The sequence below is a fragment of the Ambystoma mexicanum genome, chromosome 1q, assembly GCF_040938575.1.
Source record: "Ambystoma mexicanum isolate Mex_15411 chromosome 1q, UKY_AmexF1_1, whole genome shotgun sequence".
Lineage (NCBI taxonomy): Eukaryota > Metazoa > Chordata > Amphibia > Caudata > Ambystomatidae > Ambystoma > Ambystoma mexicanum.
The window spans coordinates 1,408,243,863-1,408,262,107 of record NC_090922.1 but is presented as its reverse complement, the minus strand read 5'-3'; the positions used below and the strand labels follow the sequence as shown (position 1 = coordinate 1,408,262,107).

Below are 18,245 nucleotides of genomic sequence, written 5' to 3'. Positions count from 1 at the left end.
GGTTTCCTCAATCATGTTATAGATATCAAAAGGTTTTTTATTATTTTTGTTAACAAAACTCTGCCCTTGTGCTTCTGGGCAGATTGCTTAAGGACCTAATGCATGCGATTGGCTCCACCTTGGTCAGACTACTGAGTATTCTGCAGTGTCACATGTCAAGAATCCTAAATGAGATTCGTAAATTCACTATGTTGGAATAGAAATCTACTACCAGGGCGGAAGCCAAGGCCAGTCCTATCCCCGAGGGGGAAGTTGGAAGTTGGGATGGCCCCAGTCCCTATGTCTTCCTTATGGGCCAGCATGATTGACAGTAGGTCCACTCCTGATTTTTATTAATATTATTAGGGTATTTATTGATTTGGGAAGCAACAGAGCTCTTTACAAGTCATAAGGGAAGGGCATGGTGAGGGGAGCAGTGATGTAAGGGAGCAAGGAGCTAAAAATGGGGCGGGAGTAGGGATGGCAATCTGCCAGTAGGGATCTACAAGCAACTAAGGAAGGAAACAAGGGGGCAGGGGATCAGATAACTCAGTCTCAGGTTAGGGGGGAGTGGAGGGTATAAGGACCTAGGTTTTAGGAAGGAGCCATTCATTGAAGAGGAGGGTCTTAAGCTCCTTCTGGAAAGGCAGAAGGGAGGGGACGAGTCTGGTGTTGACAGGGAGGAGGTTCCAGGATCTCGGGGCGTAGACAGAGAAGGCTGGTCTTCTGATTCTTTCATTCCTGACAGAGTTTAGGTCTGAGCATGCCCTTACTTCCCGTGGATCCTAGGCATCTGAATATGCAGGTTGGAGACTTCTGGGTGACAATCGTATAAATGATGCATCAGGATTTGAAGATGATGCATGATGGCAGAAGTAGCTAGTGCAGGTTCCGGGTGATGTGCTCGATTATGTAGCGTCCTTTGATGACTCATGCTGCAACCTGTAGAACACAACTCTGGGGTGCCAGGGTAGTCGCAGCAGATCTGATGTTGTTTTCTGGGATAAAGTGCTTGATTTACTGCAGGAGAGAAAGTTGGTGCCATTTGTGTCTTTCTTGCTATGTGCTGCTTGAAGGAGAGGTGTCTCTCAATCTGTAACCCAAGGGACTTGGTGCAGGTGATCAGCTGGGGTGTGAAGCTCTCAAGGTTCATAGTGGAGTGCCAGGTCTGGATGTAAGGGTGTTCTGTGTTGTTGGTCAGCAATATAAATCCAGTCTTAGAGGGATTGAGCTTCAGGTAAGCACTCAACATCCAAGACTAGATCAATGGGAGTCGGGCCTTGATCCTGTGGATGTCTTCGATAGAGGAGATCTTGAGGTAGACCTGCGGGTCATCTGCGTATTTGTTAATGGGGATGTTGTGTTTAGCCAGGTGTGTTCCAAACGCCTTTATGTAAACATTAAAGATCATGGGGGAGAAGATGGATCCTTGCGGGACACCTCAGGTGACGGTTACAGTTGGTGATCTGGAGGAATCCATTTGGACAAACTGGTAGCAATTAGAAAGGTAGGATTTAAACCAGCTGAGGACATTCTCGCTGATCCCCATGCAGCAATGTAGAATGTGGGTGAGTGTTTGGTGGTCTTCTGGGTTGAATGCTTCTGAGAGGTCAAGTAGAACTAGAAGTAAGGATGGCTACCATTGAGGAATGTAAAGGCATGATAAATCACCTTGATGCTAGCCATTTACGTGCTCTATCGGGGTCCGACGCCAGATTGGCAGACTGGATGAGGTTGTTGGCTTCAATGTTCAAGACGTTACATGGTATCTGCTTTCTCAAGGACCCTACCTATGAAGGAACGCTGGGTGAGGTGGTGGTAGTTGTTGAGGTTTCTTGAGAAGTGGTAGGATTTGTCCAATCTTGAGGCTTTAGGGGAAGGTGTCTTGATTTAGGGAGCTGTTGATGATTGTCAGGTAAGGGAGGAGTGCTGCAGTAGGAAGGGTCTTGAGTACGGAAGCAGGGAGGATGCAGTCTGCGTTGGATGTGGCCCTGAGGGATGGTAGGGTGACAGTGAAGTCCTCCATTGTGAGTGTCCTGAAAGCTGTCCAGGTAGTTGTGGTTTTGCAAGATGGGATGTGTAGAGTGCTGTCAGTTGTGGTGTTGGTCTCTATGTGTTGGCAGATCATGCTGTTCTTATTGATGTAGTTAATGGCAGTGGATTTTTTTTGGTGGCGTGCAATAGGGTGGGTTGGGCAGAGTGTGGATGCACTTGTTTTATGGCCTTGAAGAAGGCTTTGCTTTCATTGTTGGCCTTTGCTATGGTGTTTTGGTAATAGTTGGCCTTGGCAGTGTTGATCATTCATCTGTGTGTTCCCTGAGCAGAAGGAGGTTGGATGTGCTGCAAGATTTGCGCCAAGTCTTTTCTTATTTTCTATAGTTCTTTTGTGGAAGCTAAGTTCTTGAGTGTACATGGGGAGGAAGGCTTGAGGGTGCATTGTTTTACTGGGACATTTCAGCTGATATTGGTTCTGAGGGTGGTGTTGAGTCCATAGAAAATTGACTCACAGTCCTCATTTGTCTGGGTTAGATCAGCCCATGGGAGATGAAGGTTGGCAAGGTATTCTGTGAGAGCCTCCACTGTAAAGTTCTTGAATGATCTGAAGGCTCGTTACTGGGTTTCCAATGGGTGTGCTTGACTGGGGTGGTGTGACTAATGTCAATGTGCACTGCCACATAGCCCGACCAGCCGAGCGGGATTAGATAGCTTTGATGGAGCGCGGACAGAGCAGCAATGAGGTCAAGGATATTACCTTTCCAGTGAGTTGAGTCTTTCATGTGCTGTGTTAGATTCATAGTGTTGAGTAGCCAGTGGAGATCTTCCTTCATTGGCTAGGTTGCTGGGTTGCTAGGTATGTTGCACTTTCTGAGAAAGATTTTCTTGGAGTCCGTGCGAGACAGGGAGTCTTTGATAAAGGTTGGTGTTGGACTTGCTTGGTCTGTAGATGAGGTGGAAAGTGACTGTGTCCGTTGGGGAGAGCCGGAAGGGGCATGAAGGTTTCCGAAAGAGCAGATGGTAACAACGTCCAGTTGGAGTGTAGCCACGGTACCTTATGAATGATGGTGAGGCATCCGTCCATCTTGTTCGAACAGCCTTTCATAGAATTCTCTACCTGTTGCAGATGGGGACATCTAGAATGTGAATGTAGGTGGATGTCATCCAGGTCCAAGTATTGAAGATGGTGTCCAAGTCATGTGTGGTGATAAGGTTGGTGATGTCTGCTTGTGGCTGATATCCGAGCAGACATTGGCGAGCATCAGTTTGTCTAATGGTGGATGATGGAGTGCTGATGTGATTTATGTTTATGCGGATAAGGTTTCTGAAATGTGGTGTCCATGATGTTGCTGGTGAGTGGTGTGGTTGGTGTTGAATGATGATGATGAGGATGACTGCTGGGGGAGAGTGGTGAAACAGATTCAATTGAGCATACCTGATGTTAGAAGACCAGGGTTTCTGGGTCCTCCCTATCCAAACAGGTCCAAACAGTAATATTCCTTTTCTTCGTGTGTTCTTCGGTTCTGATGCCTGGGCAAAGGACACATTTGATCGAAGAGTTTGGAGAGGAAAGGAAGTGGCAGGGCTAATCAGGTGGGTGGGGCTTATGTCACATGGACTAGATCCACTTGCACCAACTTACCAAGCGCAATAGAAAAGGGGAAAAAGGACAGCAAAATAAGAATATCGGTTCCAGAAGTAGATACTTGCAGATACCACTCACAGTGTGTCCAGCAAAGCGGAGGCCGCATCCGACAGCAGTCCTTGGTAAGCCAGCTCAGTGAAGGCGAAGTCCACGCGAGGAGGTGTGAATGCCACCAACTATACGGAAAAGGTAGAGTGTGAGAATATTGCAGCTCCACGTTGCTCAGTCTGTATTATAATGCATTCCTGTAGGCCTGCGTAAACCATTAGTTAAAATCTGAAGGCCATGCTCACTGTTCAAAACTGGATCATACCATTATTAGGAAAATTACACGAGGTGTATAACACTGCCTTATTTCCCAGAGCTCTTGAATGCAATGCAGACGCTAATGTTTATGGTCAGTTTTGAGCCACATGAGCAAGGCATTTCGGGTATGCAAGTTAGCCCAAATGAAAGCCTTTAGCTCCAGAAAATAGTCCTCGTCTTTCAAGGAAGTGCTATTTTATACATAGTTTCTTCAACCCATGACAGGCAGACAAATCTGCAGACAACAGTAGAACACGTTTGCACCAATGCAAGTGCAATTTTGCATGGTTTTAACACCAGGGCAAAAACAGCCCTAGTGCCAACAACGTATACTTTCAATGCATTTTTAGACTAGGACAAAGTTTGCCCTACTGCTAATGCCACTCCATATTAGCACTAAAGCAAACTTTGCACAGGTGCAAAAATGCCTTGAACGAGGTGTTGCCCAAGCAGCACACTTTGCCCTAGTGCTAATACCATGCAGAATTGCACTTGCACCGGTCCAAAGTTCTGGCCCATTGTGGTTAATGGAAAAACATGCACAGAAAGAGGTCACAATCAATCATTCCCCACTAGTAGCCACCTGGGAGATCTACCCGCCTAGACCCCCTGTCCCCACCTGGAGACTTAGGGCTGAAGCTCTCCTAGACATAGCCCTCCGCGAACACATTGCTGATAGGACTGAAGACTACTGGGAAAGGAACCTCAACAGTGTTAAACACATAGGCACCGCCTGGGAGGCATACAAAGTGGTCCTGAGAGGGGAGATGATTGCAACCATGGGCGGAGCACTGAGGTCGATTACTTCCTCCTTAGAACATGCAGAGAGTGAGTTGGGGGAGCTCGAAGGCAGACTAGACCCATCCCCAGAACATTTACAGAAGGTGATTGACCTCAAACAAACCTGTCTCACGCACTGGGAGTCCCTGGGTAGGCTGAGCTATGCCAAACACACCGAACGTACCCACGCTCTAGGTGACAAACCTGGTAAACTCCTAGCTTGGCTGTACAAGAGAGAAGCCCCCAGAACACCCATTTGCCAAGCACTCAAGCCAGATGGCTCCCTAGTGCACACCCAGACTGAAATTAATTCGGTGTTCTCTGAATTTTACAGCAATTTATACGCCGAACCCCCACCCGTGGACGTCTCCAACATAGAGGACATCCTGGACGACATAGATCTCCCCAGGCTAGAGCCCCATATGACGGACGCCTTGGACGAACCCATCACCCCAGATGAGGTCAAGGTAATCATTAGGTCACTCCCGACCGGTAAGTCCCCAGGCACTGATGGCCTCCCCGGGGAATTTTATAAATTGTACGAAGAGACCTTGGCCCCACTGTTGGCACAGGTGTTCAACGAAGCCTACGAGCGGGGTGCCCTCCCCGACTCCATGAGGGAGGCGGTGATTGTCCCCCTCCTGAAACCCGGGAAAGACGGATCGCACTGCGGCTCGTATAGACCCCTCTCCATGTTAAATGTCGATTGCAAGATCCTAACCTCCCTGCTAGCTAGTAGACTGCGAAGGGTAATTCCCCACCTGATCCACCAGGACCAAACGGGTTACGTGCCCGGTCGCTCCATAACAGAGAACCTGCGTAGGTTGCACCATATTATGTACAGCACGGAGCAGAGGCCTCAGAAATACGCGGTGGCGTCACTAGACGCCACCAAGGCCTTTGATTCAGTGCGTTGGGAATGGCTTTATGCCACTATGGCTAAAATGGGGATAGGACCTGCCTTCCTGAAATGGACCCGGCTAGTCTACACCAACCCCACCGCTAGGGTGCGCACGAATAGGACCTTCTCCAACAAATGGGCGTTACATAGAGGCACTCGCCAGGGCTGCCCACTCTCCCCGATGCTATACATCATCGCCACCGAACCCGTAGCCACGTACCTTAGGCAGGAATACGGAGATGGGGGTATTGTAATCGACGGAGTGACCCACCTCGTCTCTATGTATGCGGATGATACGCTATTGTTCTTACATAACCCCGAACACCTCCTGCCCTACATCTTAGAAACACTGGACGGATTCAGTAGATACACGGGTATCCGTATTAACAAAGATAAGTCCTGCCTCTACCCTCTTGCCGCCCTATATAAAGATGGCCCTGGATCCCTCCCCTCCCTAGATCTAGAATGGCAAGCGACCTCCTTTAGATACCTGGGAATCACCATACACCGGGACCCATTCACGGAACATACACTTAATACGGTGAGAGCCAAAGACACTCTAGAAAAATCTATGGAATTCTGGGGTAAGCTTCCGCTCTCGATGGCCGTTAGGGCCGGTCTACTCAAAATGGTGGCTCTCCCCCGCCTACTATATAACTTTACAAACGTTCCCTACAATATCCCCCCCTCCTTCTTTAAAAACATAAACAAACTATGCAGACGGTTCCTTTGGCAGGAGGGCAGACACAGGGTGGCGCTGGACACACTCCAAAGACCTTACGAGAGGGGAGGAGTTAAGGTCCCTAATTTTGAATTGTACTACCTGGCGAGCCAGCTAAGGCATGTGATGCGATGGATGGCCGATGAGACCTCCTCGGACACTAGGCTCCTCCAACCTGCATTACCCAACCTCCTCCTGAGGGACCTACTGTGGGCACAGGGCAGATTCACACAGCCCCTTCCATACTTAATTAGACTTGGAATAAAGCTCTGGAACAGAGCGTGCAAAACTGTGGGGCCAGCTGATCCTTTCTCACCACAAATCCCTATAGCAGCAATTATGGCTCATCAGCCATGGGGCTTTCACGAATCACGCACCCAATGGGAACCTTACGGAGTGGCCACCCTGGGAGATTTAATGCGGGATGAAGAGATCATGCCCTTTCCTGATCTTGCCGAAACTACGGGATTACCCGCTGGCCAATTTTTGCTCCATGGGGCAGTGATACACGCCATAAGGGTCAGATGGCCAGAGGCTACCACCCCCATGACGGAAAAGACGGTCATAGAAACACTATTGAACACAGCCGAGGGCGGCCATGAAACCTCGCGATTGTATGAAACCCTGCTCCAGGGCACGACTAACGCCGAGCTTAAATGTAGAGCAAAATGGGAAATCGAATTTGGCTTAGACTTCACGGATGCCGAATGGGAGAAAATAACCCACTACCATAAAAATGTTTCCAGGAATGCCCGATTGCAGCTCATTCAACTGTACATCACTAACAGAGCCTACCTAACACCAGAGGCTATATCGAATTTCAGGGGAGCCGAGGTCCAGCTATGCCCCAAATGTAGGGAGCCGAAGGCGGGTATGACGCATATGTTCTGGGGCTGCCCGGAGATACGCCACTTCTGGACACAGGTTCAGGGGAGGGTGGCGGACGCAGACATCGAGCTAGAGGTGAACTGCCCCGCAGTATGCATCCTGGGCAGATGCAAACGCAACCACAAAAACAAACCTCTGAACAAGCTCAAAGACTTGATCTACATAACTGCGAAGAGGCGCATAGCCATGGGATGGAAGAGCCCTAGGGCCCCGCATGGGGCATTGTGGTGGGGGGACCTGACTAAATGGATAACGGCGGAGACTGGCGCGTGGGAAACGGCAATCCTTGAACAAAGGCTAGACTCCAGCGGAGAACTACAACGCTGGGTGGCCTTGACTGAGCCACTTCTGCATCCTAATAACTCTGACGATGCCTCGGATGGATCGGACTTCCCTAGCCATCAATCTGGCCTATCGTAATGAGACAATAATGTTTACTTGGTCTTGAGTTGGGGGGGGGGGTGGGAGGGTTACGTTACTTTCTGATTATTCGTCTGATATTCAAGTGATGTATACTTGTTTTTGTGAATCTGTTAAAACCAATAAATACATTTTTAAAAAAAAGAAAGAGGTCACAATCAGGTATCATTTATTAGTAGACTAGGAACTAAGGGAGTCATTCAGGGTTGGGCCGATTTTATTTTTAATGAAATCTTGCTGGGGAAAGTTACTATCTCCGTCAGTGTCATGTCTGAGTTCATAGTGTACCACGAGGAGGGGAGGTATTTCTGGAATACATGCAGAGGTATTACAGAAATACCACCTACACCAGTGGCAAGGTATTTTGTAAAACATTTTGTAAGCCATTTCCACTTTCAATGTGAAGGTCGAAATGGATTATATACAGAAACCACTAGTGTAGATTTTGTTATGCACAAAAGGGTAACATTCTGACCTGTTTATACATTAGATGGGGGAGGCATCAGTGATGCCCACCTGTTCACCCCATTATCCTGTCCCTTTGTAAAAGCTTTGCCTGCACTTCCCTTTTGTACAGTAAAAGATGTTTTGCAAAATAATCCAGTCAATTTGGATTTGTTACCTCCACCTTTTAAGTGGGGGTAAACATAAGTGAACGTTCTGCAGATAGTCTGCCTAAAATCCTTCCACCATTTTCCCATGGAATATAACTGATGGTATTTGGTAAAGGCCTGAATTGTGTGGATGGTAAAATTGGCGGTATTTGCCAAACTCATCTGATTTTACGGTTATCATTCAAATCTAAATGACCCATCCAAGACGAATTGTTTTTCATTTTCTTGTTAAGATTACAATGTGACAAAAGACACCTACACATCAACAGCATATTCACATATATAGATACATGAACACAGATTTGCTCAGTCACACAAACAAAAACACAAACAGACACACTCTGTCTCCTTGAAAACAACAATAAATATACCAAGTCGCTCCCTTTCCATCTCCAGATAGACTACATTGCAGTTCACACACTGCGTCATTGAATGGTAATATGAAGCTGACTATCCAATAAAGTGCGGAGTCAGCTGAGTCTTAGAGTCTGCAAGAGTCTGCATCGAGCTCTGCTTGACGGATCCTGTTTGCTGCCTGGAGGCTGCTCCTGCTTTCTACGCTCGTCTGTGCTGCCTGGAGGCTGCTCTCGCTCTCTACACTCGTTTGTGCTGCCTGGAGGCGGTGCTTAGGAAACTTTGCAACCCTTCAAAGACTGCTGACTCTCGCGGAGCGAGCGCGGAGTCAGCTGAGTCTTAGAGTCTGCAAGAGTCTGCATCGAGCTCTGCTTGACGGATCCTGTTTGCTGCCTGGAGGCTGCTCCTGCTTTCTACGCTCGTCTGTGCTGCCTGGAGGCTGCTCTCGCTCTCTACACTCGTTTGTGCTGCCTGGAGGCGGTGCTTAGGAAACTTTGCAACCCTTCAAAGACTGCTGACTCTCGCGGAGCGAGCGCGGAGTCAGCTGAGTCTTAGAGTCTGCAAGAGTCTGCATCGAGCTCTGCTTGACGGATCCTGTTTGCTGCCTGGAGGCTGCTCCTGCTTTCTACGCTCGTCTGTGCTGCCTGGAGGCTGCTCTCGCTCTCTACACTCGTTTGTGCTGCCTGGAGGCGGTGCTTAGGAAACTTTGCAACCCTTCAAAGCCTGCTGACTCTCGCGGAGCGAGCGCGGAGTCAGCTGAGTCTTAGAGTCTTAGGAGTCTTTAGGAGTTATGGAGAAAGATGACTGCGTAAGTTCTACACTGCAGTCTATCACGCGTTCGAAGACAAGACGTTTAAAACAACCGTCTGCACGACCTCGACCACAATGCCGACAGGGATCTGCTGTTTTCACTGGACCCGCTATTCTGCCGGTCGCCTGTGCCGGGGTTGGGAGAGAAGAATCTGCAGATCTGCAATCCTCCCAAGTAAGTGTTTGTCGTGTGGTCCGAGAGGATAGTGACGTTGATACTTTACAAACTGATTCCTCTGGCATTTTCATGAAAGATCCCATCATTTCCCGGCCAAATGTTTCACCCTTGAATAATCAAACGGCACGTAAAAACTTAGGGGGTCAGGGCTCATCCTTGACCCACCCGTTTATGCTGTCAGCTTCATGCTTGGTGCCCTGCCCTGAGGAACGTGGAGGGCTTGGGTCTGTTAGCCGAAGTCTGACTTGTACTGGTGGCATGAACTTGGATAACCGCTCGAGTTCTCTTGAACTCGCCATAGTTAATGGTGGGTCCCTTGGTGGTGCACCACGTTACGAGGTTCCAATGTTGAGGGTGCTTGCTTGGCGGATCGTAAATAAGTTTTCGCTGGATACAACTCTGCCGGTTACGACAAATTCACCTTTTTTTTCAGTGTCAGAAACTCCATCTCATTGCAGAACCCCTGTGTCTCAGGAGAACGACAACATGAGACACCCGTTTGACTTTTCTACAACCACAAATACTTTGCTGCCGATTGTCTCGAATGTTGATAACACCTCGAATATAGTACAATCCAACGAGTTGCCTTTAAAAACTGCTTGCTCCCTTGGAGTATGTGCAGTGGGTGATTTTTCCATGTCTGATCTAGCCTTATTTGTAAATACACAATCCACAAATGAGCCCGTGGTACGCAATGATTGTAGAGAAAGAAGTACAAGTTGTGATGATGTATTTGAAGCATCGAAAAAGTCTATTAATCAGGCGTCAGATCAAAATATGCTCCCACTCCAACAACAAAAAAATGCTTTAGTGACTTCTGAAATAATACATTCTGAACATCTGATTGATGAGACATATAAGACTTCAAATGCAAATGCGTGTGAAGTTATCTCTTCTAGGAGAAATTCATTGGATGTGGTGAATAAACTATTAAAAGACCTCACAAAACTAAATCAATCCAGAATGGATAAAAAAACTCAAGAATCAGATTTGTTTATCAATCTGGAGAAGCCAAATGACATTAACAGCAAAATAGCTTCTACAACTAGTCTGAATCCAAAAACAAAGCGATGTCGTCTTGTAGATAGCGACTCATCGGGTCCCATCTGTTCGCAGCAAAGTGCTCCAAAAAAACGATCTGTACAGATCTCTGCGTACAAACAAACTGCTGAGAAAACCCAGGAGAGTACTCACATTCCATTCACAAAGACGCAAATGTCGCAATGTAGTGACTCCTCATCAGATGCTTCCTCAACTGATTCTTCAATCATTGAAAGGGATTTTCCTAAAATAAGGCGATCTCAGAAAAATATTCATATTCAAAGACCGCCTTCGGCTGCCTTAACGGAAACGATTGTTAAAAAACTGCTCCAAGATATACAACCTACATTGACCTCTACCATGTCTATGACGATTGGTCCTTTTCTCAAAATGTATGAGCATTTGAAAGACAGTATGAACGATTTGAGTACTTTAGCTGCTCTCTTGAACTCAAAGATGGTGAATATTGAAAATGACAACAATCTCTTTAAACAAGTGATTTATGACTCTAATAACAAAATTGATCACTCATTAATGGTCCTAACTGAGCAAAAAGAAAACAACAGAGAGGACAAAAAATTACTGGTAGAAGTAGCAAAACAGGCACTCGGCCTTCTAAAACCTCAAAATTCTAACATACGCCACTCTTCAACCGATTCAGTGACGCAGCATCAAATTATCGAAGAGAAAACCAATAAAAATATCACTATCGAAGTTGACGCTAATAAAGCCTCGGATCACGTAATGATAGAACCAACGCAAACATTATCTAATGAATTGAGTAAAAGCGTGATTTGTACTAGTGATGTCGAGGCTACTGACTCTCGTGGAACAAGTAATATCAACACAAAGCAAATACTAACCAACAACTCGAGTAAGAGTCTGACTCACAGTACTCCAGAAAGTTTGGAATCTGAGTCAATGGCAACCCTAACTCAGATGCAACTAAAGGAAGTTCTCAATCCTGAGAAAGAAAGTCTCTTGCAGCCTTTGAGCGGAAAGATCCTAAGGAATTTTTCTGAGGCTGTTGTAAGCTCCCTGTCTGCGATCAACTTAGCCAATACCGATCCGCAACTTCCAGCCTGCTCAAATAATACTGATGGCTTAACTCACAAGGATAATGATATCCCTGTTGTTATAAACCCTGTCGTCTTTCCCATCTTCAACCGTTCCACACATCAGAACACCCTTCAAAGGGGCTTAAAATCAAAACAAGTAAAGAAATCAAAAAATATACGAATCAAAGCTACAAATATGACAAATAACTCAAGAAAATTCCTCCGGAATATTAAAGCTGTCTATATGAATGTGCAAGCTGGAACTGTAGCTGAACAGAATGTCCCATTGCCTAAAGAGCAATTATCAGTGGACATCATTACTGATCAACAAGCGACCGATGCAAAAAAATCACCAGTACCCATTGTGCAGAGAATGCCGATAGAGGGAAGTACTAGGTCGACGGCTGCTAATATTTCTGTCAATTTGCTTGACTTATCAACATATAATGAGGAAGCAGCAACTGAAGTTACAAATGAAGATCTAGATGCGACAGTGGATGAATTGATTGCACCAACCTCGCGTGGACCGAAAGCACCTGCTTTGGCATGTATGCCGTTTGGTTGTGAAAAAAATACAAGGGTTTGTACTATAATATCACCAGAGAAACCACCTGCAGATTCACGACCAGCTCTTTCAACTTCGCCCTTCATGACTTTATGCCAAAGAAGGAACAAGCTTACCGAAGCGCGAAAAAGCTCAAAAAAGGCTCCAGATCAAGAGACAAACTGGTCTGTTATTAGCTCTGTTAAAACAGCAAATGAGCAAATAGAAATCAAGGATTGTGTAATTCGAGAACATACTCCCACTGTAGAAAAATCTCTAGGGAGTCTTGTTTCCAAACATAATCATAGACTTGTAAAGGAAAAATCACACTCAAAATATTGTTTGGTTCTCGAACGAATCGAGGAGAATGATGACGACCTTGTGCTTAATCGTAGGAACGTCTTGCGTCTCCTCCATTATGTCCCTTCACTACGCATGATTGAGACTAATGACATAAAAGTGGTAGACTTTTTCAATGAGAAGCGGAATGATATTGTGCGGCTATACATTGATTCACGAATCATCTGCAACACCTTATTGGAAGCTGCTTCGGTGCTGATTTCTATGGGCTTCGATATCAATGAAATTCAACAGAATAAAGAAGAAGATGAGAATTATAAAGAATCACGTAAACGGTTAATGACCGAACACGCAAGATATGCTCCCAATAACACTCAAGCCGTTATTAAATCGGTTTACATTGAGGAAATTGAATCTAGTCAAGACAAAATGTTGTCTGAGGTTAGTGGCTCAAAAATAGATAAAACCCCGAAGCTTCCAACTGAACAAATCAAAATTACCATCGCACAAAACTTAAGCCCATCATCGGCTGTTGTAACTGAATCAAAAAATGCCCGAGCAATTGATTCCTCTAAAGACTGGAGCTGGCTTGCTAAAGCAATAAATTCTCAAAATTCTCAACAACAAAGCTAATGCCAAACCGACAAAAAACCTATAACTAAGATAGCCAGTTGGAATACTCGTGGCCATGTGCACTTGCAAAAATCCATTTGGTTAGAAAATATTGATATTATGTGTGCCCAGGAAACCTGGCTAACTACATGTCCGGTAATAGAAGGTTTTGAGATTGCTTTTAATCCTGCAACTAAGAAAAAACTTGGCAGACCAACTGTAGGATTAATGACTTTGGTTCGAAAAAGTTCGGGCTACAGAATATTCGAAACTTGTAATCACACTCCCTATATTCAGACAACTGTGCTTCAGTGTGGAAAATCTGGAAAACAGAATAAGAACTTCCTGTATATCCTTAATCTTTATTGGCAACATAAAGTTTCTCCTGCCGCAATTTTCATTGACCAAATAACAAATATTATTGATAATATTTATGAGGTAGATGGGGCAGCAAACATAGTGCTGTGTGGCGACCTAAACATAAATTGCTTACCAGTGCCATCAAAAAAACCCAAAACTTTTGTCTTCGAAAAGGTGGCCCAATTATGGTTAGGAGAAATGGAAAACAGAAACATGCACATGCTGAATGGTCATACCTACGGGGATATACCACCAAAAGTCACGTGGATGAGGGATGCACAAGAATCCATTTTGGATTATTTTTTTGTATCTGAGAGCGTGCATATTAATGTCTTGGAATTACAGGTTATGCAAATGAAGGAAAGTGATCATAACCTTGTGACGATTACGATTGCGGTTTCATCACAGAACCTTTCCGATAAATGGTCTTTTGATTTAACATTGGAATCAAATAGAGTTCGGTTACGCCTTTCGGAAAAAGAGGCTCGGAGCATAACCCATGCATATCAAGAAAACAAAGATAAAATTGAATACTCCGATTTATTGGAAACATATAAGGAAAAAAAACATGGATTGAAAAACAGATGCTTTAAGAACTTGCACGTTTTTGATTTAGAAATCTCCAAACGCAAGCGTAAAATGAGAAGCGACATACGCACGTGTAGTGGAATGTCTTCAAATGAAACTGTTAATAAGATCAAAAACATAAAACAAGCTTATAAAAACTGGATAAAACAACACAAAAAAATCATGCTGCAATCTGACGCTGAACTTATGTTATCAAAACTTGGAAGTAGTAATACACGCGACTTTTGGAGTCTAATAAATAATCTTTCTGGCTCTCAGAGTGCTGTACAGACTAACATGGTTAGTGAGAGCGTCTGGATAACCTACTATAAAAACTTGTATGGGAAAAAAGGCTCTACTATAGAATCTGGACTGGCAAAAATGGAGCACTGGGATCTGGAGTTTCAAGAAGATGATATTTTAGAAACAATTAACAACTTAAGTACCTCACGTGCCCCTGGGCCTGATGGTCTTACCAACTTTACCTTGAAAGAAAACCCACAAATTTGGGCAAACTTTTGTAATACCTTATTCAAGAAAATTGTGTCAAGATGTGAGACACCAACATCTTGGAAGAGTGCTATAATTGTTCCTGTGTTTAAAAAAGGTGACAGACTAAACCCGGCACACTATCGCCCAATTGCGCTTCTTGACGTTTTAAGCAAGGTTTATGCTACCATGTTAAAAAATAAATTTCTAAAATGGTCCCAGCAAAACCATTTTGTTGATCAAAGACAAAGTGGCTTTGTGAAAGGAGTTGGATGCAGCCTGAATCTATTTATAGTTAATACCCTGAAAATGGACGCAATAAGAACTGGGACCAAGATTTACTTGGCAGTAATTGACCTATCCCAAGCCTTCGACAGTATAAACAGGGATATACTTTGGGCAAAACTTGAAAAAACAATGTGTCCTCCAAGCCTTCTTGCTGCAGTAAAAGACCTGCACACTGAGACAAATGTCAGAATACGACTTGATCGCCAAGGGAACTTGTCAACACCAATTCTGACTTTTCGAGGTGTAAAACAAGGATGTCCTCTTGCCGCCATTATTTTCAACTTCTTTCTTCATGACATTGACCAAACAATTAACGGAGAGGGATCATTCTCACCAAAAGTCAACGGATCACACGTGAGTCATCTACTTTATGCAGATGACTTAATTTTGTTAGACCTAACTCCAATTGGTCTACAACGGAAATTAACAGCATTGGTACGTTACGTTGAAAAAAATGAATTATGCATAAATGCTGCAAAATCGGAAATCCTTGTATTAAGAGATCTACGTGGTCAAAAAATCACCTTTAAATGGCATATAGGAAAAATACAACTTCATTCTATCACCGATACCAAATACCTAGGCATGAGGATTAGTTCCAGCTTGAACGATGCTCCATGGGTGGAACAAACAAAACTGAAGTGCCGGCAACTGGCTACACAAGCTATGGTGTTACATAAGAAATATGGCCGGTATTCCATGCTTCCAGTTATATCCTTTTTCAAACAAAAAGCTACCCCAGCTTTAATCTATGGGGCAGAATGTGCTTTTGGCTGCTCAAGCGACTTGTGGAACTCGATCGAAAACATCTTTTGGACTAAAGTCCTTGGTTTACCTAGAAGCACTCCCTCTGCATGTATACGATATGAGCTGAGTCTAACATCTATTAATGCAAGAGTGATTTGGAACTCATTGACCTTGTTTCGAAAAATGTCTCTTAAAGATCTTACCTTGCAGTTTAAAATTCTTACAAATCCTGTTGGGCAAAAAATGAGTTGCATTCTGATCTTTGTCGATTGTGTAATGAAACCAAAGAAACTTTAAAACATCTTGTTCTATTTTGCGTGGGTCTCACTGAGGATAGAACTCGACAATTTGGAAGCATCGCGTTGGAAAGAGCGACCTATCGTGTAAAAGACTGGTGGCAACTAATGTTTGATGCAACCGATCAAAGACTAATTTTAGCGTTAACTTTTTTTCTTGGAAGCTATGGCATCACGACTTGAACAGCTGGAGGATGAGGGAACATACAACTTGGAAACTACGAGCGTGCCTCGTGTCTAATCACTGCTCCAAGTTTATGTCCCTGTGGTCGCATTTGACGTATGAAGTTGGGATCGATCGAATGTGAAGCTTTGTAACTCGCTTGTGCTTGTCTGATGGGTTATATCTTCCTTTTCTGTTTTTAAAGGTTTATTATAAACCGTATAAAAATTAAAAAAAAAAAAAAAGTGCAACTTGGGAGCACAATAAAAGGCAAGTCCCCTCTGAGTCTTTTGTTCTTCATTGTCCAAGCGTAGAGCCCATATCCCCAATTACCAACAGGGCTCTGACCACACTTTTCTTGTTGTGTCTGGCAGAGGCTGACTGGTAAATCAAGGTGGTCCACCATCTACATGTGAGTCCAAGCAAAAGAAGGTGGTGAGTGACAAGGAATTCATGACTGAGTAATGTGGGCAAAAGAACGGAATGGAACGGAATGGAACTTAGTTAAGGGATGGATCATCAGGGGGAACATAATTGTAAGGAAGGGGGAGGTGAAGGGGTATTGGATTAGGGGCAAGGAAAATAGGATTAATGAGCCAGACGAAGAAATCTGGAAAGGTAGGTCAGCTGGTTGTGTGGCTGTTGTTGTGATCTGTGTCTGGCCTGCATGCCAGTGCACCCAATTGTGGGACTGATCCAACCCCTTTCGAATGGATTGCGTCCTCCCAGGTATTCCTCATTTTAGATATATTCGCCAGCTTGCTGCTTCTTTGGCAAAAAGTTTCGCCAGAGGGCTCTGTGCTCCAGGCCGCGTAGCTTGGTCCCTCGAAGGCCACCGTTGAGCTTCAACGTCATCCGTCGTATAAAGGGCTTGTGCCGCGCCCGTTGGATTCAGTTCTGTTTTTCCGAGCTTCTGCTTTGTGTATCGAAACGGTGCATCAGTTTTCTCATCAAAAAATGTCTTCTTCCTCAACTCCGACAACACATTCAAGACAGGGTTTAAAAATTGTCTGAAATGTGTAAGAAAGATGTCCATTACGGATCCTCACCGCAACTGCCTTTGGTGCCTTAGTCCTGATCACCGAGTCAACGAGTGCGGGTCGTGTCAGGCGATGTCGAACGAGGCTCTTAAGGAACGCCAAGGTAAGCTAGCGGTGAGAGATGAGTCTTTCAAGTCAGCTAAAAGACTAAAAGACTCGGGAGAGTTGAGAAAAAATCTCGTCATGAGTCGAGGCGGTCGAAGTCGAAAAGTCGCTTGAGGAAGTCTTCTTCCTCTTCATCTAAAAAATCAAAAAAGCGACGTCATAGATCTTTGTCCTCTTTTTCCTCCTCACCCGACACAGAAGGTTAATTGCTTGTCCTTCTAAGCATGATTCCCCCAAAAAATGGGCGGCCTTTACTGCTTCAATGCTAAAAAATTTTGAGAAGGCGGCCCGACCCCCTCAAAAAAGTTGCGTGAAGAGCATGCCCCTGTCCACTCTAAAAGTGACAGAGGGAAATCTAAAACGACACATGCTAAATCTGAAAAAAGGTAGAGGGCGTCCTCAGAGGATTATTTTGCAGCGCCTCATGAAACAATACAAAAACCTTTGGTGCCTAAATCGAGGTTGACAGAGGACAAAATGGCGTCCTCATCGTCGAAGTCAGGCATCGACTCGACGCATCCTTCGATTGGCTCCATCGAAGCCAAAGATGGCGTTGATACCTTTGACCTCAGTGTCGAAGCCTTGTTCGATGACGTTGAAGCCTTCCTCGATAACCTTGGGGATTCCTTTGACGCCTTCGACGCCTGCATCGCGGAAATCTTTTATACCGGTGCCCAAGACGACAGCTATGGCTAAATCCAGGTCTATGCCGCCACCTTTACCAGAAAATATTTCCACCCTCAGCCCAGGCAGGAATGTTTTAAATCCATGTCTGCTATTTTTGAAGAACAAACCTGTGACGAGGAAATTACATCAGCTGGTGTTAGATTTGGTACAAGGGAAGTCCCTGAGGAACTAGTAGATCCTAGTACAAAAATGACAGACCTTTATGACTGCCTACAATCGGCCAATGGCCTAGATACCTCACCTGAGGTAGAATTTGAAAGGCCTGACCCCACTGACCATGCTGAACTAGGGTATAGGAACCTCATGGGAATAGTGATAGATTTTAGAAGTCAGTGGCCCTCATTACGACCCTGGCGG

At 44.9% G+C, this 18,245-nt stretch overlaps 1 protein-coding gene across 1 annotated transcript in view; it reads right to left on the bottom strand.

The window, feature by feature from the left end:
- LOC138548412 (vitamin D3 hydroxylase-associated protein-like) overlaps nucleotides 1–18,245 on the bottom strand; it is a 571,296-nt gene that overhangs the window by 164,252 nt on the left and 388,799 nt on the right. Inside the window, exon 9 of the mRNA XM_069642275.1 lies at nucleotides 3,698–3,795. Coding sequence (XP_069498376.1) covers nucleotides 3,698–3,795 — 98 coding nt within the window. The remainder of the gene's footprint in view (nucleotides 1–3,697; nucleotides 3,796–18,245) is intronic.